The 22,070-nt window shown below is 34.6% G+C and overlaps 1 protein-coding gene across 3 annotated transcripts; it reads right to left on the bottom strand.

The window, feature by feature from the left end:
* Positions 1-26: 26 nt before the first annotated feature.
* Positions 27-20,672, bottom strand: LOC138691850 (oocyte zinc finger protein XlCOF6-like). Of its 3 annotated transcripts, none has more exons than XM_069814388.1 (7): positions 20,536-20,672; positions 16,424-16,561; positions 11,994-12,076; positions 6,184-10,405; positions 5,621-5,806; positions 1,549-1,646; positions 27-60 (listed from the first exon to the last, which is right to left on the bottom strand). In XM_069814388.1, the coding sequence occupies exons 1-4, from the start codon at positions 20,662-20,664 to the stop codon at positions 9,208-9,210; spliced, it is 1,548 nt and encodes a 515-aa protein (XP_069670489.1). In that variant the 5' UTR covers positions 20,665-20,672; the 3' UTR covers positions 27-60; positions 1,549-1,646; positions 5,621-5,806; positions 6,184-9,207. The 3 variants fall into 3 exon arrangements, with proteins under 3 accessions (XP_069670489.1, XP_069670491.1, XP_069670490.1); XM_069814390.1 differs by having other exon boundaries at positions 5,621-5,749; XM_069814389.1 differs by lacking the exon at positions 27-60 and having other exon boundaries at positions 1,548-1,646.
* Positions 20,673-22,070: the final 1,398 nt, after the last annotated feature.

Raw genomic sequence — 22,070 nt, 5'->3', positions numbered from 1 at the left:
GCCGTACTCTACGCATTCCACCTTCATGCCTGCAATGTGCTGAACCAATGAATTTTCTTCCTGCGGAATAGAAACATATAAGATGTTTTTTTTTTTTAATTCACTTAGAAATACCCTGAAAATCGGTGCAGTGAGAAGCAAACATCTCATGATGGTGATGATAGATGAAACAATAGTGACATGACTGAACGGGAAATGTGAGTACAGCGTGTAAACCTACTACCGACGAATGTCTACGTCGATCTGACTAACCGGGATTCAAACATGAATTACCAACATGGAAAACAGATGCTGTATGCATTGAGCAAACACTGAGCTGTAATTGAACGTCTCTACTGTAATACTTGAAATATAATAAATATATGAAAAATATGACTATTTAAAGAATAAAGTTGGAGGGAAGTTAAAGCAGCCCATATCAACAATTGAAGAATTACAATCTAAAACAGACATGGGCATCGTGCCTCACTTGAGAATTTGTGCCCCACTGACCTTCACAGAGCTTATCGCTCTGAGTGACATCATCTTCACAGTCCCCGTTCCTCCCTCACGAAGCTCCTAGGCATGGGCAGGTTCTATATCAGTTTCATAAGCAATATCAGTGGTGGCATAATGGCATTATCAAAGCAGTGTGTACGCGTTAGAAAACGATTATTTCATGAGAAATGGGAGGAAGAGTTTTTTTGCGGTTTAGAAGTGGAAAACATACGATGTATGTTATGCTCGAAAATCCTATTAGGCATTAATAAATTTAATATACAACGACATTACCCCCTACGTCATAAGGAACATGCTGAATTACAAGGTAAGACAAATTAAATGTTATTTTTCGTACTATTCCGGAGAAAATTTATGATCTTAACATTTACATAGTATACTAAATACGACATTATACCTTAAACACGCTGCATTAAAAGGTAGCCTACGAGGAATTAAATGTTGTTTGTACGTATTATTTCCAAAAGAAATTTATAAAAAAATATCAAATGTGCGTAGAAAACGAAATATGATTTTCTGAAATTATTTTAGGTCGAGAACGTGCAAATCTATTAAGTAATCTTGAGAAACGCCAGAATATTCAAGAAAATAAACGTAGACAACGTGATGGAATATTATTGGCTAGTTACGCAATTTCTCGCCTGTGATTTAAATCAATTCAGCGACGGAGAAACAGTAAACAGATTTATGATTAAAGCTGCCGAATTAATTTGCCAAACTGAATAAACGTTTTCGAGTCTCTCACGCTAACCAAGCGCTTTCCTAATAATTCGCCACTGACCGCCTTAGGAATTACGATAAGGTGACGCAGGTCACAGCAGTTTATATTTCCCATCCTACTCTGCAGTCTCCTCTTCTAGTAAACAAACTATTTCACGTAACCGAAAATTGTGCCCATGTATGATCTAAAACGATGATGTAGCACACAACATAATGGTAAGTGAACCGGGAAATTGTAGGTTTAGTTTCCTTTAACACAAATTATTCTTACTGATCAAATCATCATACAGGCAGAGCAACAATCTAGATATGAACATTCCTTCAATTTACCTCATGTAAAGGCTTCTTCTCTTCCACATAGGGGTTGATATTCGCTTGTAATGCCAACGGATCAACCTCTGGTTCCACTTTGATGGCATCCATCACAACTGAAACACGCAATTCACGAATTACCACATCGAGATGCTGAGAAACACTTATCACAAATTGTTAAGATCTACTTTTGCAGAAATATTAATCAAAGTAGTTTTAAACTAATCATCTGCTACACAAAATCAGGAAATATATTATATAGGTAGTAATATTGGAATAAAATATCCAATACCGTAATCTCTGTTGAAATATATATCTTAATAATAATAATAATAATAATAATAATAATAATAATAATAATAGTAACAAAAATGATAATAATCAAATAAAAATTATGATAATCACAGTAATAATAGTAATAATATTAATATTAATAATAATAATAATAATAATAATAATAATAATAATAATAATAATAATAATAATTAGATTTGTCTATCAATCAAAATATTGAATCGATTAACTATTTGAATTTAATCCAATAATCGAGTTTTGATCAGGTTGAAAAAAAAGTTTTAATATACTGTAATACACAATTATAGTTAAATTTAACTTGTGTTTCGTGATAAGCCTAAGAATTAAATGTTGTATATCTCTATACATTGTATCGTTATATTACAAAACAAATATTTTCATTACTTAGAAACATATTATTAAGCCACCGGCGTGGCTCAGTCAGTTAAGGCGTTTGCCTCTGCTTTTTTTTTTGCGTGCGGGCGTGGGTTCGATCCCTGCTTTGGCTGATTACCGGGTTGTTTTGTTCTCCCCAACCGTTATGTGAATGCCAGGTAATCTGTGGCGAATCCTCGGCCTCATCTCGCCAAATATATACAGCGTCGTTAAATAACGAACTAAAATAAAAAAAATAAGCATGTTTATTATGAGGCTTATAATTAATTGTGTCAAATTCTCCGGGAATATTTGAGACAAACGTAAATAAAAAAAGTATGAAGACTCACCTAGTTAATACTTCTTCATTCACGATTTTAAATATGTAAGTGCATTCACATGCTCGGAATTAAGTGACGCCCTACGTTTAGTAACAATGTTTCCTGCATCACTGAACACGAAAAAAAAACTTTTTTTCTGTCAAGCACTTCCCCACGATCGTTCAATTTAAAGCCAAAGGTTTCACCCAGTTTATCTTTCAAATTCCCATATGACATAATGGAGTTTACAGTTTTGACAAAAGTTATCCTGGAAGATTTATACACAGATTGTTAATGTGTGTCTCTCAATTTAACATATTATGTAGTTAGGCCTATATTCCTGTTGTTCAATCCATTATCTGACACTTCCTGGAAGAATAATGTATTTATACTCCTGTGTTTGATGATTATGTGGTAAAATTTTTGACGGGTAGCCTATTATTTCATTACTATTGTGAAAGGGTACATCAGAACTATACTTACTTCTTCTAAGTTTCCTGTAGGAGTAAGTAGAAGACTTCAGTAGCGACAACTGGCTAGTGTAGAGTAATGAATACAATACAGCCCCACTATGTATACATGTAAAATGAATTTATTCCTATGTATAGTCTTATATCAGTTACTTGATAAACTTCCACACATCACAAAGACCGATGTGAAACGTTATTATGTAAACTTGATTCCTTTCATGCACGCCAACAAAGGGATCAACAAGGCTGTGATAAGTTTAAGAGAAGTCTCAAATAGGCAACTAATGACAACTATATAACGTCTTTGCTTATGAAATAAAATTAGTGATGTTTAAAAATAGTATTTCTGCAATTCATTATTATAATAGCTTTTTAATGCGAAACTTGATACAGATTTTTCCCATTTCCTTGCAATATAATGACGTCACTCGTGGTACCATAATTACAGAAGGATATTAGGATCAATGGCTCAACCTTTCGACCGTGAGTAAGAATTATGCCCACCTTAAACCTTTCACAAAGCCAGATTTTGAACTCCGTCTCTTTCTAGGGAAATTGACGTTGCTGGACTCAGTACATGGCTTGCCTTGTATCCAGTAAGTTATTAAGGATGATTTTATCAGCATGGCATTCATGCCAGGAGTGGACTCAGCGTATGACTGATCGATATTTTTCCGTGGTTTTACCTAAGGCTTTAGGACAAGTCGTGAGAAAACTTCAGGCTCCCCAACCTAGAAGTATGTCACACAAAAACCACAACAAAGAAAAATCAGAAATATCGATAGCCAACTCTTATTGGGATTGGGAGAAGGGAATATATCGCGATAGTGATTCACCATTGACTCATGTCAGAGGGTGCTACACAGCTCTGGTAACTATATATGCTGTAGTCCACTGTGAAAACCCTTCTGCCTCCTGGAAATGAAGCTCCCCAGAAATGATATGTACAGATGAATAACGGCACATACCTTCTGGATTTCCTGGTCGACCAGGAACTATTGAAGATGATAGGTTGAAGTTAAAGAAAGCGAAACGAGTGTGAGGTCAAATGCCAAAAGTTAGCCAGCAATTCTTTTACCAAGTGATTGAGAGAAAAACCTCGGAATGAACCCGAACCAGATAATTTGTCCCAACTAGACTTTCAACATGGGCCTGCTCGTTCCACGGTTGGACACGCTAACCTCTACTCCACACTGGTGGACCTGACAGCTTTCAATCAGAAAGCTGGAACAGTATTCCACGATCCAAGGACCACTTTACATGAAGAAATTGAAGCTATTGGAATGGTATTAAAGGAAATGCGTGCAAACACGGACAAATACAAGAAATGCGTCAGAGTAATTGATTCAGAATCTGGTATCAAGTCATAACTTGTGATTTACATAAAATGCCTCAAGGAGAATATTGAATATTGACATAGGTACAAATTTCCAAAATCGAGACACAAAAGAATAGTTCAACTGTGCCCAGGGTAACTACTATCTAACTGGTAATTATCTACGATACGTGATAGATAAAAGACTCCCAAATCAAAGAGATCCTAAAGATTTATCATGAGAAGCAGTAGAAGATGCTGTATAACGAAATATCCTGCAAACATTTTGATATGCAAGAAATCACTCAATCTTGAAAAGAAAAGATGTGGAAAAATGAAACACACACTTAAATAAAAAAAAAAAAAACTCTAGATTTTTTTTTCGTTATTGGTAACTCTATAGCATCTATTGTTACATTGAAGATTATTTTGGACCAAATTAAATAAGTACCTAATTTCTCACGCCTTCTATTCTGTAGGTGAATTCATGACATTCAACAACGCTTCAGGAAATTGATAATAAAACTTTGTGTTGTAGTAGTACATTATATTGTATACTTCTACTATATATATTTTAACTAGACTGTGACTATAAATTAACATCAAATAGTAGTATTAAGTTTTTTGACTTGCTCCATATTCTAGTTGAAAAAAGCAATGTATGAATACCATGGAATATTAGTAAAATAATACAATATTCCCGATAATTCAAGTGCGGCAAATTCTATTTGCAAATCATTAGCGATTCAATTTTTTTTTGCGAGTTGGCGAAATAACTTCATTTCCGTTTTTTTTTTCCATTTACTTTGTCTCTATTCTTTTTAACAAAATCTGTTATGTAATTGAGAAAAAAAATGCAATTCTCTAAGAAACAAAAAAATAACATTAATTTTATAAACAAAAATGCCTTATAATATTTTGAAAAATTTATGTTTCTTATTTTTAGATTCTACCCTATTGAAATACTGTATAATATTGTATATTTCAAAATGTTTTGCACTGTTTAACATTTGCATATGATTTTGAAATGTATTTTAGTAATTAAATCTGTCACTTTTACTAGAGTTAAAACAATAACAACATTTAACTCGCGATATTCGATACTTCACGAAGTTCGTATTACCAGGTCCTTATCGCAGTATTAGCAACATAAATGAACATGGTATAGATAGGAACCATCTCAAATATTTTCTTGAACATTCCAAAACAGAATCTAGACGCTAATAAGGACAAAGTTTATTAAGCCTAGAGAATATATGACTATAGTAGGGAGCAAAGATATTGGCGGGTCGTACATAGCACATTTTTGCACGTACCACCCCTTCTCTTCTGACCTGTCCATTGGGATGACTGATTGGCAGTGTGTCGATGCAGTTCGGGTGTAGTTGCTTGCAAGCCAATCGATGGGTATTGAGAGAGCAGTCATCGTAGCTGTTGTCTGTTCACTGTGCACATATTCAAACAGTAATTTTCAATACTCTGTGCCTAGTTGAGCGACATGTCTAGAAAGGAAAGGAATTATTTATAGTGTTTACGAATACTTAAAAAATCTTTAATTAATACAACAAATTAAAATTTTCGTAATATGATTGAAATTCTGGTTATTAAGAGAATGAGGAAAACAGGAATTAGGCCACTATAAGTTTAAGTGAAATATTTTAAGATCTGACAGTATATTGGCAATATACTCATCGCAGTGAAGTAAATCGTTAAAAACCATTGTGTTATCATTATTATTAAATTTGCACTGATGGATTTCATTTGATATAGTATTACTAGCCATTGTTAAGTCAATTATATTATATAAAATAAAACCTGGGTACCGACACAATACTATTTACAAATTATTTACATCGTCAACATTAGTGATTTTACTTACGGGACTGGCTTCATCTTTTCTTGCAACCTTGTCTTGTTCAAAAGGTCTCTGGTCACTGCTGTCAGTTGGTCACCTGCTGTGATTCTTCCTGCCGGAAGGTCCCTGTTGACTTTCTTTGTCGCAATCCCAGGGCCGCTGCCATCATTTTTGGCCTCATTTCTGAACAGCTGGAGCCATTCATCACGACTTCTCCTCTTTGTGAAGCGGATGACAATAGGATGCGTCTTCCCTGGCCTGGATGGTATGCGATGTGCAACGCTTACATAATGCTGCACCAATTCACTACCACCTATGACTTCCGATATTTAGGCAATGACTTCATAAGTTGATTGTTCATCGATCTCCGGAACTCCAAATAGCATTATATTGTCTCTGCTGCAGATCACTCACTTCCTGTTTGAGATGGTCATTTTCTTGCACTAGCCTCTTCATCTCCTCCTGCGTGGAGTTGAGTTCGTGTCTTGTGTGCGCCAATTCCTCTCCAAGACTGTCGAACTTGGAAGATATGAATTCAACCGATTTTCTTAGTTTATTCACCTCAAAATACGAATGCTATTCGATATCGGTATAGTAGTTATAAAATCATGTCGCATATTGTATACCAGTAGTTTGTATTATAACAAATGACGTGTTCACATGTGCTGTTGTTTAATGAAATAATTATAATGCTGCGCACAGAAATTACACTAAATACTGGCACACAGACAGTGTTTATATATAAACACTATTTCGATGTTACAGACTTTAGGTTACGTAGCGAGGAGTGAAAGATATTTCGGAAGTGACCTTTCGAAGAACGTTTACAGCTAAAGTAGGGGTGGAACGTGGGTTGGGTTAGTATGAAGGGGTATACCTCCATCCGCCAATATTCCTATTCCCTACTATACCTTCCGTGGTAATAAATAAAGTAATATACGGAAATAAATAATAGAATAAAACTAAACTAAACGATTAATAAAATAAATTAATTACATTCGCTATATTCTCTTTTTAAGAGAACACTATACTGAAATTAATAACATCCATGTTGATAAAGCTAAATTCAGAAGACTTTTAGCACTGGTGTATCTCGTTATTAACAACATTTGTACAAATTTCATCCCTCTGTGATATGTGGTTTTCATTTTATTAATATAGTAATAAAATATTGAATCGCTTTATATAAAATGTCGCTTGCGCCACAATATACGTTATTTTCAACTGATTCTCACTTATACTGTATGATTCTTTGTATATATTGAAACAAATATGACTATTGGAGTTTTTCTGTAGTGAGTAGGTAAATTAGTATGACTTTTTTTGATTATTAATATTTTTATTTTTCATACGTTTATAATAAAATATTCCACTAATTTACTTTAATTTTACAGCAAAACTTTATATTAAGTTTTGGTCTCACGCATATGTTATAAGAATCCATTTAAGTGAATATAGTTAAGAGTAATGTAAACTTTGGCGCAAGGAAATCTTTATATAAAGGAATTCAATATTTCAATAAAATGTTATAAAATGCAAACCACTTATCATAGGTGAATGAAATTTTGTACATTTGTCATTACTGATCTGATAAACATTATATAAAAACGCGGTGATTGTAGCTTTATAAGCATTTCAGTTATTAATATTTAATATTAGAGGAGAAAAGTTCGCTCTGGCACCAGGGATCGAACCCTGGTCCTTGGTTCTACGTACCAAGCGCTCTGACCACTGAGCTACGCCGAATTCAATCCACAGCACCGGATCGAATCTTCCTCCTTCAATGTTTCCCTTTGTGGCCTGACTCTTAAGTTAGGCATATATGTTGACGTATATGTTTAGTGTAAACTGCCATTATACACAGGTTAAAATACAAATTCTTATGTTATGAAGAGAATAGAGTTCGGTGGTTTGCTGCCAATAATAAGTTCTTAGGAAGAAGGCATTTAATTGGTAACACTACAAATAATCACATGTACGACCATTGATAGATAACAAGTAGGAATTACTGATCTACGACACACATTTTAATGGCATAAGACATAAGTGGTCACTCCACTGAAAATGACCTTTTTCGTAATAATTTGTTACAACCAAATTTTAGAGACCATGTTTACTATGTAAAAAATAACAAAATCGAAATCTTTAACTCCCAAAAGTTTTTAGATTTTGACCTTTATATTTTCTCTATTTTTTTTATAGAAATATTTTCAAACTCAAGCTTTTAGTATAAGATCTCAATTTTTAAGCTTCCTACATTTTCAGTTACAGCCACAAGACACAGAGAAATATTTCTATGCACTCGTTTTATGAAATATGTCATTTATTCACTTTCAAATTTCTTTTTTTTAATTTCTAATATATCATTTTTTCTAAAATTCATAAAAAATATTAATAAAATAAACTAGCGCCATTTCTTACAAAATAAATGCATAGAAAAATGCAGGTATCTCATAAATACTTATAGTAAAAATTTCATCCAAATTGATTAATATCTGGCATAAAAAGTTGGTGTTAAATGAAGAAAAATAAACTTGCGGAAAAATGGAGTTGAAAGTAAAATTAATATTTATGTAACACATACCTATTAAAATTCTCCTCTGCTACATTCATCTAGTAACTTCAGGGAGCCAACTTTAGAACAAAAAGGTAATACATTTGTAATCAGAAATTTGTAAAAAAGAATTCTGCTACGAAAAAATAATTTTGATCGGTTTTTAAATGCCACATCCTTTACAGCTTTAATTTAAAAGCATTTTTAAACATATTTGTAATCAGAATTGAACTTAAATACACTTGCAGTACGAAAATATACATTCTAGAGACGTGAACAGGAATAATTTTTTTTTTTTTAATTTTCGTGATATTCAGTGGAGACTCCCCATTAGACATCGACCTATCTATAAATTCCATCTGCAAACAAGAATCTCTATAACAGCTGTGGTTGTGAACCTTCTCGTAGACACTTTTCATCTGGTTTCTCCGTCATGTGATGACGTCCATGTTCTTTAAGAATGCTTAACCATGTTAAATAATTTACCAAACAGGTTAGAATGGCTTCTCGCTTATGTGAGTGCCAATATGGTATTTGAGTGTTCCTGATTGATTAAAACACTTTCCACAAATGTGACATCTGAAAGGTTTGTCGCCCGTGTGCGTACGTACATGAATTCTGAGACTTCCTTTCATCGTGAAACATTTACCACAGACATCGCATTCGAAAGGTTTCAGATTCATGTGCGTACGTTCATGAACTTTGAGAGTACTTAGGGTAGCGAAGAATTTCCCACAATAAGCGCATTTTAATCGCTTTTCTCCCAAGTGAGTGTGTATATGAACACTAAGAGATCCAGATGTTGCGAAAGATTTCTCACAGGTGTCACATTTGAACGGTTTTTCGCCCGTGTGAGTCCGTATATGTACTTTAAGATTCCCAGATTCTGAAAAATATTTCCCACAGATATCACACTTGAATGGTTTGTCGCCCGTATGCGTACGAAGATGCATGTTGAGGGTACTTCTTCTGGAGAACAACTTCCCACAAGTACAGCATTTAAAAGGTTTGTCATCAGTATGCGTGCGTAGATGTTGTCGAAAATTTCCAGATCGAATGAAACTTTTCCCACAAAAATGACAAATGAATGGCTTCTCGAGCATGTGACTGCGTACATGTACTTTAAAATTTTCAGAGCCAGAAAAAAATTTCCCACAACTATCACACTTGAATGGCTTCTCTTTGGTGTGTGTACGTAAATGAACTTCAAGGATAAATTTTCTTGAGAAGGATTTTCCACAAATATCGCACTTAAATGGCTTCTCGCCTGTATGTGTGCGTACATGAACTCTAAAATTCCCAGATTCTACGAAAGCTTTCCCACAAAAATCACATTTGAATGGTTTCACGCCTAAGTGATAGCGTAGGTGTACTTTAAGATTCACATAATCAGAAAAATATTTCCCGCACATATCACACTTGAATGGCTTCACGCCTGTATGCGTACGTAAATGCACATCCAGGTTACGTTTTCTTGAAAAGAATTTTCCACAAATTGCGCACTTCAATGACTTCTCGTACGAGGGTCCACTTACACGTATTCTAAGTTCACTCGACGTTGAGAAGAAATTTCCACATTTCAATGGATCATCGTCCGCCGTACGTCCAGAGGCAAAACTCAATGAGGAGCCACAATATTCAGGAAAAGTGTCATTGACGTTTGGTATTTGATAGTTGTTACTATTCGAAATGCTGCAATAAATGAAATCAATTAGTCCAAGTTAAAAACCTCATAACAGATAATACCTTAATACCAATGTGGAAACTTCAGTTCCAATGTGGTAAATAGAACTACTTGAAGCTTTCATTCTTCTTACAGCAACGACCAATTTACAGATATACACCCATGGGAAAGGCACATGTATCAATTTGAAACACGGAACCTTGGTCTGGAAATGACTGAGTCGATACTTACAAGCAAAAATAATTGTATAATGTTACCAAATACCTTACTATAATAATACCGGACAGCGTTATACTAGTAGCATTGGCGTGAGTGTGAAAAATCGCGGACCTGACATCTAGCGCAGAAGGATGGAATTACGTTCACATATATAAATATTAACATAGCGAGATTCGGACTATTGTTTAAAACGTGAGGTACTAATGTGAAATTGTATATGACACACTGAGGAAATGTTGAATAATATTTAATGTAAAATTATTATCTTATAACAAAGCTGCATATTATGAGAAATATTGCATATTTCATATTACTTTCCGTAATTAATTGCTACATATTTTTTCTTTGGTTTACCGAGACAAAATCAATCTGATATTAGGAATGAATTTATAGTAATGTTTTATATACGCATTGCTGACAACTGCAAAGATAAAATAATTGATAGTAATCTGATGCTTGTAATAATTAGTAAAGGCATGTGGACAACAATAAAACTTAATTTGATAAAACTTTAAAATCCAATACATTTTAACTTATATTTATTTATTAGGTCTAAATAAAAAACTAATTTGTATTTTTCTGTCAACAAAAAGACGAAGGAATTAGGACTAGTAAAGAATGTTGTTGACTCACGTTTTATGAACTGTCGGAAATCGTAAGTACGATTTGGAGCAATTTGTAATGCTGCAATTGTCGCAATTATAAACAGCACACATATACACTGACATTTTAACACTAGTACTAATTCATAAAGGTTTTAACAAATTAACTAGCCCAGCAACAATATACATTGCAGTTGATTACAGCTTGTTTCGCGTGTATCTCCATCCCGGCAGATATGTAGCAGCACCATCGTCGTTCGCACGTAAAACTGCTAGCTGTCCGGTATTATTATAGTAAGGTATTTGATGTTACTGGCATTAAAATATCCATCACTAACATAATGTTGATAACAATTCAATTATATCCATTGTTGAGATTCGCAGTTAATAGAAATGAACGCCATTATCTATGTAGCTCATGCTTCAATACTACCAACATAAGAATTGGTCAGTGACTTGAATGTTAGCGTCAACTAGTGAATATTTTCATAATGTTTACATATGGAAGTAATAATAAATATTATTATTATTATTACAGTTATGTTGCCATTCCTTTGCCTCATGAATTTTAAATTGTTAAAAAAAAAAAGTAATATATGTTCTCAGTTAATATTAAATCATGCCAGGCAGTCAGATTCATTATAAAGATACAGAACCATTTGGTGGGGATTCAAGATATTGGACTGTTTCGTGATATGCGCACTCAGAATTTGTTCCCACGAAATGTTCTAGTTGTCCCTACTGTATCTTCTTTAAACTGTGACCATAAACTCACCTCTCACTTGAATCTTCATATTCCTCTTCTTTTACTTCCAACTTAATCCCGTTTTCCTCTGTGACCTCATGGAATCTCTCTTTCTGAGAAAAATACAGAACAGTGCTAGTCAAACCTAAAGTACACACATTCTTACGACCAACGTGGTTAATTTATGGTGGGCAGCATATTGAACACTTCCCAATTACATCTTTCTTGTAAACCCAGTGATGGGCAAATATGTGGATGTTATGCTAGTTGCTCGAAGCCAGTGAAGCAATGTTCATCTGCATTACTGATTTGTCTGGAAGACGCTACGAGTCTCATTGAGCATGAGTTGTGTTTTTCCAACGTTTGTTCCTCTGGAGAACAGTACGTATTTCTTCCCACTCTTTATTTATTTATTGCCTGGAGAGAAATAAAAAATAGGTTGCAGCCGCCAAATTACTCTTCATATAAATTGAGGGAAAGAAGACAGAGGACGGACACTGGAAAGTTTTCTTTTCTCAATCGTACTATCAGGGACTGGAATGCTTTACCTGCAGACTTACTAAAGGCTTTACCAATAACCAAAAATGTATTTAAAAATAGCCTTAAGGACTTTACTAATAGGCGGTAGTGTATTATACACATTACTTAAGGGTATATGTATGTGAACGACCACAGATATCAGAAAATGCAGGCTCTAAATTTCTAAAATTTTATAAGGAAATGAACTCACAATTGGTCAAAAATTACAAGGTACCACAACAAGACTTATTAGAACTTAAATATCTGATAAAAGTATAAAAAAGGTTACTAATAATATTTTTTATAATTCACTTTTTACTTTAAATTAAATTTTCCAAAATTTAAAAATCTTCACACATGTTATTTCATAACTCCACAACCATTAGAGACAGAATTCTGAAGTTTTGTACACTGATTTAACATCCATTTATGCAAAAGGTGGACTACAATAATGCCCATTTCTTTGCAAATAGAAAAATTAGGCCAGAAAACATTATATTGGAGTGTAAATTTTAATATATTTTATATAGGACAAATAAAAAACTAATTGCATTAAAATAAATAACTGTACATATCTGAAAGTAGTCTACTTTTCACAAATAAGTGTTTATTACATGCAGGAAAAATATTAAAGATGTCAGAGAGACCATAACAATGTTATGGTTACCAAATGATGTAACTGCAGATTTTTTTTTTTTCATACTTTGATAAAACTGGATTAAAAATATTATTAGTAACGTTTTTTATATTTTTATCAGATATTTAAGTTTTAATATGTCTTATCGTGGTACCTCGTATTTTTTGTCCAATTTTGAGTTAATTTTCTTGTGACATTTTAGGAATTTAGAGCCTACATTTTCTGATAATATTTGTGGTCGTTCACGTACATATACCCTTAAAGGGTGTAATTGATATCTTTTTATTTGAAGTGTTCTATCAGTGAGGAAGTGTGTTGTGTCAGTGAAGTGTGTAGTGTAGTGAAGTCTATTGTGTAAGTGAAGTGTGTTGGTGTCAGTGAAGTGGCTGCGCAAAGTATTTTCAAAGTGAAATATTTTTTAAGTATTAGTGAAATCAGGATAGACTCAGTGAAATGTGTCGTAGTAAGACTGCAGTGAGTGAGTTGACAGCGAAATGAGTGTAGTGCCGAAAGGTACTTGTGCAAGTATGAACCTGTCACACTCGTGGGTCTTAGTTCGAACTTAGGGTTCAGATACAAATTAGATTTACTTTAAATGTTATTTTAAGTGACCATGCTTCATTTAATTTAGTATGCTCCTTGTTATTATTATTTTATTATTATTATTATTATTATTATTATTATTATTATTATTATTATTATTACTATTATTAATTATTGTTTTCTATTAGTTGTGTTTATTATTAATTGTCATCATTGAGGGTAATTAGTTACCACTGCCACGAGGTATATACCCATTTGCAGTGTGAATAAATACATACATACATTTAATTTCAATGGATATGTAGCTCTGAGAAAACGTCGCCGATAATTACGTCAACATCAAAGTCGGATAAATAACATCATTATGCAAACCTTCTTCCGTAGAAGTGCTTCAACATGTGAAATGCGAAGTTGTGCTGTGTATTTAGCTATGGTTTATAATATGTTTTTCTGAAATAACTTAACACACCTAACTAACGCAGATTAACATTGGAAAGTGTCGGGAAAATTGTGGCAGCAGATTTGCCCTAACATCATTGAAAACCCATGCAAATGTACCGATCCATTCTTGGAGGAACCAACTAACCTGGAAAACCCACATATTGCATATCAGAAAGCAACTTAGTGGTTCGGTTTTTCTCGCTATGTAAAATACAAGATAACTGCAGGTGGACTGGAAACAGGATCATTCAAATCCAATATAATGATTAAAGAAATTTCCATATTAAGATACATTCCTTGCTTCCCCCCTTCTCTATTTATCTTACCTTCAAGCCAATTTGCCCGATCTGCATCACGAGAAGGCCACGTGCTTCATCTCAATTTTATCTCAAGTGATATGGAGTGTAGTTTGTTTGAAGTGGTCTCACAGACGTACTATAGTAGTTGCGTGCGTGTATTTCACATACATGTTTTCGTTATTTCTTTTAATTTTTGGGATTGTGTGGTAGATATATCATTCATACATGTAAACAAAGCGGAAAAACCAGCACCTTCTAGGCAACGTGCTTTCCACGTTTGAAGAGAAGAAAACAAATATCCATGCTCTCGATGTGGAGTTGCTATTTGCATGGAGTGCTCCAGGAAAATTTGTGTGAGGTGTTTGCACAAAGTTTGAGTGGCCCTATGAAGGAGTGGAGTGTTACAAAAAAGGGTTGTGTTGTTTAATTTTTCAAAAACTGGTGAGTGAAAAACTGTTTTTACACACTAAACATTTTCCGATTAAAAAAATTGAATAAAATATTTCACTGACATATGAGCTATTCCATCTCAAATCGACCGAAATATAGAGAAAATTCACCTTAAAATTTCTAAATATTCTAAATATACAATGATACAATGCTTTGTGCAAAGTTTGAGGCATCAGAACTTCATAGTGTTTAAATTAAAAATATTTAAATTTATCGCATTTTCATCAAATTAGCAACTTTAAACTGTTGTAGCTCCGAAACACTTTCACCCAATGATCAAAATCATGGTTTATTTTGATGCTGAGAATTTAAAGTTTATATTGACATGTAAACAGATTTTCTTACTTTTTATGGATATGGGGAAATTGAGATTTTTCCTCATTAAGACGCCTTTGGCTAGGAAAAAATATTTTAAAAATATATGGTTAGATTCCGCTTTGAAAGTACAAATAAACACATATTTTTTACTGATGGTATGTTGATAAGAAAGTATTGAAAATTTCAAATAAAGAAAATAAATAGTACGTGCGTGAACTAACCAGCTGACTGTGAGACGGGAGGTAGTCGAGACAAGCAAGGCCAGGAGACAAATACGTGATGTGTCGTCTAGCAGTCATGGCTGTGCTAGCTTTATCACACGTTTTCATAAACACAGGAGTAAAATGACGCCCAACGCTCGCTTATCTTCAGCTCTCGGCCAGTGCGTGGGGTACTGCGCCGTTCAAGTCTAGGCGTGTGAAAATATTCTATTTAATACCCTCGAAACTTATTGCCATACCACTAAGCAAACAATGCCGAATCCCTCTTAATAATGCAAGGTTTTTTCTCAATGTTTTGTTACATTTCTACAAATGGCCAAAAAGCCTAAAAGTAAGTAAAATCAGATTATCTGTCTCTCTGTGTACAATAAAAATAAGGATTACTTCTTAACATAACCTACCAAATGTCAGCTTCAAAATAAGCTCTCGTTCAGTGTTCTGCAGTAAATGGTTCCAGAGTTCTGAGCGCTGAAAGAGGCTTGTTTTTATAAAATACGCTAAATTAGTCGCTCAATAGTACGAAAACCGTTTGACTTTCGATAGTATATTTTTGAAAATGCACTCCCATCAGCACCTTGTATAAGTAGGGAAAAAATTAGAGTATAAAAATGTGAGAGGTTTTTTACTGATCGATTTCATATGAAATAGCCCATATTGAAGTGTAGTAAATATTAGCATTATATTCTGAGTTCTTCTTCTATTGACAATATGAAAACATGATAATCGTTTAATAAGTTTAAAAATGAAATCGTTGGGAAAATTAGGAAGTCATTACTGCATTTTTTTGTTATTTCTATTGTTTGTAACTGTATTAGACTATTTAAATTTTCCAAACGACTTGAATTACATATTATATTATTCTATAGTGACGTACCAAAGGTCAGTATGCTGCAGATGTTGTACATAATAAATTATTTTATAAATATATCAAATAAACAGAGGTCTCATAGACCCCTCCATACTAGTTACATGACAATAACTGTCCACAGTACTTAATGGTTCATACCACGACAACCAATGAACATCACTCACCTCAGACTCACACTTCACCACAGGAAATGTAACTGGCTCTTCTGTTTCCTCCATTTTTATTTCCGATTTCAGATCACAGCTGGGGTCCATGCTCGGTACTGTCGTCCAACAAGCAAGTGGATTCTGTAAGTGAGCTTCCTGTAGAACACAGATATATCATAAATGCGTAATTCAAATTGTGTGTCAGGAGCTGGAGTTTTGTTGCAGACCTTAAATCAGGGATTGCCTTGTAATTGGCTATTAATACTCAAGTGAACGTGCTGGTACAGTAAGCACTACACCTTCCTTGAGCTGCTTTACCTTATTACGGTTATTCATACTAGAAAAATGCACACTGAGTGTATAACTTATAAATCTAAATCTAAGTAGGGCCATATGTATTTAATGAGAAGCTTGTAGTGATCACCACTAGACGGTAGTTTTAGCCAAGTGTGGAGGTATTGTTTTGTATTTATTTATTTACACTGCACGGTATTCATATATCGCTCCACAGAAAGTATATGGAGCATTTAAAAAAAAAAACAATACAGTAGTACAGTAGTACGAAGGTACCCAGTGCAGACATGGCTGCCCGAAGATTGAAACTTTACCACACGTCTTGGGATTCTGTGAACAGGGATTGCTCTTGAGGAACTCTAGACATCATCTTGTAAGATCTAAAATTGCTGCCGCATTAAGAAATAAGGGCTGGATAGTAGAAGAAGAAATCTCCTGTCTAGCTGAAAATGGGCCAACGAGACGAGTAGATATTTTAGCGTACAATGCTGACACTAAACAGGGCATCATTGTGGACCCCACGATACGTTTTGAAGTAGAATGTCATCAGTCAGCCGAGGTCCACCTTGAGAAGAAATCGATCTACTGTATGAGCCTACAGTCAACTATTTCAAGCTGAAATATGCCTTAATTCACGTTGAGGTATACGGCTTGCTCATAGGTGCTCGAGGGACTATACCAGTTTTTTTCGAAGAATTTCGACGGCAGTTTGCTCTGCCAACATCTCTGAGGGATGACATTGTGATAATTGTGTCAAAAAATCCTGCCAAATCCTAATTAATAGCTTGGCGCAATAGTAATAGCAATTGTAATTCTTCACGCCCTTTTCTTTGTTTCCTATCTTTAAAATTTAATATCTATGTTTACATATGTATAATAATTTTTTTGAGGATATACTGAGCCTGTAAGGGCTACTCTCAATGGGGGCAGTTTAATATTATAATTATTACAAGGTCTTAATTATAGTCACAGTCCAGTTGAAATATATATTGAAGAGTTTCGATACTTAATATAAGACACAAATATTCATGAAGCACTGATGCACATCATTAATTCAGCTATAGTTTGGAAGACGTGAAAAATTATGTACTCCTCTCCCTTAATTATCTTATGTTTTGAGTTTTATTTTTTATATTCTAGGGAGACTATCAAAAATTTTTACTGTCGATAACGCACTATTTTTTGGGGCATTATTTGTAGTTTTTTTTTTAAATGGTTATACAAGATTCCCTAGATTTGGCACCTACTATTATTCTAATTACTCTTTCTTTCAGTAGGAATATCTGGTTACTATCTGTAGAATATCCCTGGAATATTATTCCACAACCTATTACAGTCGGCCTGGGTAGTGTAGTCAGTTAGCACGGGCCTTCTGTGCTCGAGGTTGCGGGTTCGATTTATTTTATTTATTTTAGTGGGTTATTTTACGACGCTTTATCAACAGCTTAGGTTATTTAGCGTCTGAATGAGATGAAGGTGATAATGCCGGTGAAATGGGTCCGGGGTCCAGCACCGAAACTTACCCAGCATTTCCTCATATTGGGCTGAGGGAAAACCCCCGGAAAAAACCTCAACCAGGTGACTTACCCCGATCGGGAATCGAACCCGGGACAGTTGGTTTCGCGGCTAGACGCGCTAACCGTTACTCCACAGGTGTGGACTGCGGGTTCGATCCCGGCCCTGAAAAATGCATTTAAATGTGCTTATATGCGCCAGGCTAATGTCAGTAGATATACTGGCATGTAAAAGAACTTCTGTGGTACAAAATTCCGGCAGACCAGCGACGCTGATATAATTTTTGCAGTTGCGAGCGTCGTTAAATAAACTATAATCTTAATTTTTAACTTATTACAGAGTAGAAGTATGCAAAGTACTGTATATTGTTCTTAAGGTATTGATATTTACTATCTGCTGCATAGATCTAATAGCAAAACATGCTGAAATTAGTTTGAGGTAGTTACTTTAATATCATTTTTCCAATTTAATACATTATCGATTTGTAAGCAAAGATCGATGGGTGCACATGCTGGATAAAGAAGTGGCATTTGCGAAACAAAAATATCTCTGCATATGTACTAGTCCATGAGCGATCTGCTGTGAGATTTTTTGAATTTATAAGAATATTCATTAAGAAATGTCGCCTGTGTATAGTGAACATTGCTCTTCATGTCAAGCTGTTACAATCAGTTGCAGTGTGAACAAGTATCGCAGACTGACTCAATGAGCCAGCGCACACTGTCACACGGACAAATGTTCAACGGGTTTGCAACATGACTACAGAAAACAAGTTGAGGAGCCGATATGCTAGCCCAGAGTCTGAGGTGATGGGTATTGGATGCATCAATACCAGCCCAGAGACAAAGCATGCAGTAGTGTCGCCATATTACAATTGTTGCGTCTTTGTTTCGCTTGTGCACACATTGATGATATTGCTGTCTAGTGGCGATAGTTCATTAAAAAAAGTAGGTTACTACTTCGAAATTTACTTACATACTCTCATTCTTATGTTGAAATTCGCCATATTACAATTGTTGTGTCTTTGTTTCGCTTCTGCACACATTGATGATACTGCTGTCTAGTGGCGATACTTCATTCAAAAAGGTAGGTTACTACTTCGAAATTTACTTACATACTCTCATTCTTATGTTGAAATTCGCCATATTACAATTGTTGTGTCTTTGTTTCGCTTGTGCACACATTGATGATACTGCTGTCTAGTGGCGATACTTCATTCAAAAATGTAGGTTACTACTTCGAAATTTACTTACATATTCTCATTCTTATGTTGAAATTCGCCATATTACAATTGTTGTGTCTTTGTTTCGCTTGTGCACACATTCATGATACTGCTGTCTAGTGGCGATACTTCATTCAAAAATGTAGGTTACTACTTCGAAATTTACTTACATATTCTCATTCTTATGTTGAAATTCGCCATATTACAATTGTTGTGTCTTTGTTTCGCTTGTGCACACATTCATGATACTGCTGTCTAGTGGCGATACTTCATTCAAAAATGTAGGTTACTACTTCGAAATTTACTTACATACTCTCATTCTTATGTTGAATTTCAAAACCAATATCATGCAAGAAAGTTAGTGTCCAATATTATTACTGTGGTGAATCATATTCAAACGTAAAGAAAATTGCTGAACACATACATGCTCCTCCAATTAGCAATGCTGATAGGAAGCGATTTCTTTTTAAATGAAGAATGTCTGAGCTGACGAGAGGAATCACAATTCTTAGTAAACACGAACTTTAACATGTCATGTAGAGAATTCTTTTATTATATCTCAACAAATAAAGAACTGATAAACAAAAACAAAAGAAGCAACAGGATTCTTTCAAACAGTGTTAATGTAGTCAGTGTAGAGACATGTATACTTTTCAACCCTGTGCTTTTCAACGTGTATAGACTTATGGCATGTTCTTTAATATAGGGCTACACTGCCACAACCAAATAACAACACGAAAGCAATTTTAATTGATTAATTGAGCGTCACAATAAAAATGTATTTATATTGAAATTCATTAAAAGTTTATGTGCTTTTTAATTTTTTATTTTTGCGTCCAGCATTTCTATCCTCTAGAGTTGGCAACCCTGATGAAGTATGTTGTAAGGGTAGTCTTTCTAACCAAAATAAACTTAATGGTCAGCTAACAGGAGACATATCCTCTGCATTTGGCAAATTCTGTACAAATTATTACGTAAAACATTCAAGATGTAACTACGCAGCAAATAGTTTCTAATAATCGTTCCTCTTGCAGAAGAATGCAAGCCAATCCTTTTTAATATTAACAAGTGTAGGTAAAGAAATGAAAAATAACCTTACATTTACATCTGCTGAAGGAATTGCTTCTTCCATATCGGTGTCATCAAATGACTGTACAGCCAGCACATCGTCCTCAGCTTCCGTCTTGATTGCAGCCATCATAACTGAAAGAAAGTTAACTATTTGCATTAATTCTTTAGTTATGACGAATCATATGGTGAGTCCTATTGTGAGCCATTTCCACAAATTTTAATGTTAAAAGATATCAACAATCACAAAGATATAGAATCATTATTTGACTCCGTGAGGGTATAAAAGTTGTTCATTGACGAGTGTAACCGAATCAGGATCAAAATCCCCAAGTCCAAAATGTCGACTAATACGCGAAATATTACAATACCGAACGCCGTTATTCAGAAAACTCAAAATTACCAGTTATGTTTTCCTGAACCAACCAAAATTCATTAAGGAAAATTCCGTAAAAAGCAAAATCCCATAAGAATATCCTGAAATACGAATTATATAATATATTTTATTCAACAAATCAAGTTCTTGGCAAGGCAATCTTTATTTATGAGAATATAATGGTTACAGACAGTAATTAATAATTCAGTCAGTTCTTAATATAGCAAGCGGCTCCATGTTCAGTTTGTTAGCGGCTATCAGCAACAAATTTACCCTGAACCTCTCTGTCTCCGAAATTTTCCCGTTCGGACAGTGGTACAGTGTTCAACATCAGAATTCTGCGCATCCAAAATTAATAACTTGTACATTGTTAATTATTTCTTTTTAATATAAGTATTTTTAAGCATAACACATCTCTTGAGGAGATTGAGAAATGTCGTTTTAAAAACATCCTTTTCACATTTATTCTCGGAAGTTGTTTGTTAAAAGGGAGCCGCTTCGTTCTCCTTGTGTAGGAAAAAGCCTGTTTTGGAAGATCAATATGACCATTTTTTGAAAATTAGTCGGCCTCTCCGATCCAAACGCGCCGGGATAGAGAGTTGTCCTTTATACTGAAGATAGAGTTCAACGAGCTCTATTCAACGCACTCTTCGGCTTTGTTCTAACTCTAAGTACTGCGGAGTTATGGCGGCTAGAATGTCGGCGGAATAGGGGTTCAAACCCCTCCCCTTTTTTTCTCGAAATTCAGAAAGTGTTCGCGATTGTCATCTTAATGCTATCGTGTAAGAAGTAAGTCAGAGGGAATACAGGGCCGCACCCCGTTCATCGGTATGGCCATTATTTCCGGAATTAGAGACTCAAATATTTTAGGTACCCAAAAATTGGGGCGAGAAAAAAGTGCGACGGATTTGCTGGATTTTTGCGGTGATTACTAGGGAAGATGCTGGGATACTACAGTTAAAAGGGCGCGCCTGTGAGCCGCTGCGTTCTCCTTGTGTAGAAAAAAGTCTGTTTTGGAAGGTCAAAATGACCATTTTTTGAAAATTTGTCGGCCTCTCCGATCCAAACGCGCCGGGATAGAGAGTTGACCTTTATACTGAAGATAGAGTTCAACGAGCTCTATTCAACGCACTCTTCGGCTTTGTTCTAACTCTAAGTACTGCGGAGTTATGGCGGCTAGAATGTCGGCG

This window comes from Periplaneta americana, chromosome 16 (genome assembly GCF_040183065.1).
Source record: "Periplaneta americana isolate PAMFEO1 chromosome 16, P.americana_PAMFEO1_priV1, whole genome shotgun sequence".
Classification (NCBI taxonomy): domain Eukaryota; kingdom Metazoa; phylum Arthropoda; class Insecta; order Blattodea; family Blattidae; genus Periplaneta; species Periplaneta americana.
The sequence above is the reverse complement of the archived record's forward strand: the minus strand, read 5'-3'. Positions and strand labels throughout refer to the sequence as shown.

Coding starts and splice junctions, on each gene's coding strand:
- LOC138691850 (XM_069814388.1), bottom strand. CDS start 20,664: ATGCAAATAGTTAACTTTCTTTCAGTTATGATGGCTGCAATCAAGACG. Junction 12,077..16,423: donor TGGTGAAGTGTGAGTCTGAG/GTGAGTGATGTT, acceptor TATTTTTCTCAG/AAAGAGAGATTCCATGAGGT. Junction 10,406..11,993: donor TATGAAGATTCAAGTGAGAG/GTGAGTTTATGG, acceptor CATTTATTGCAG/CATTTCGAATAGTAACAACT.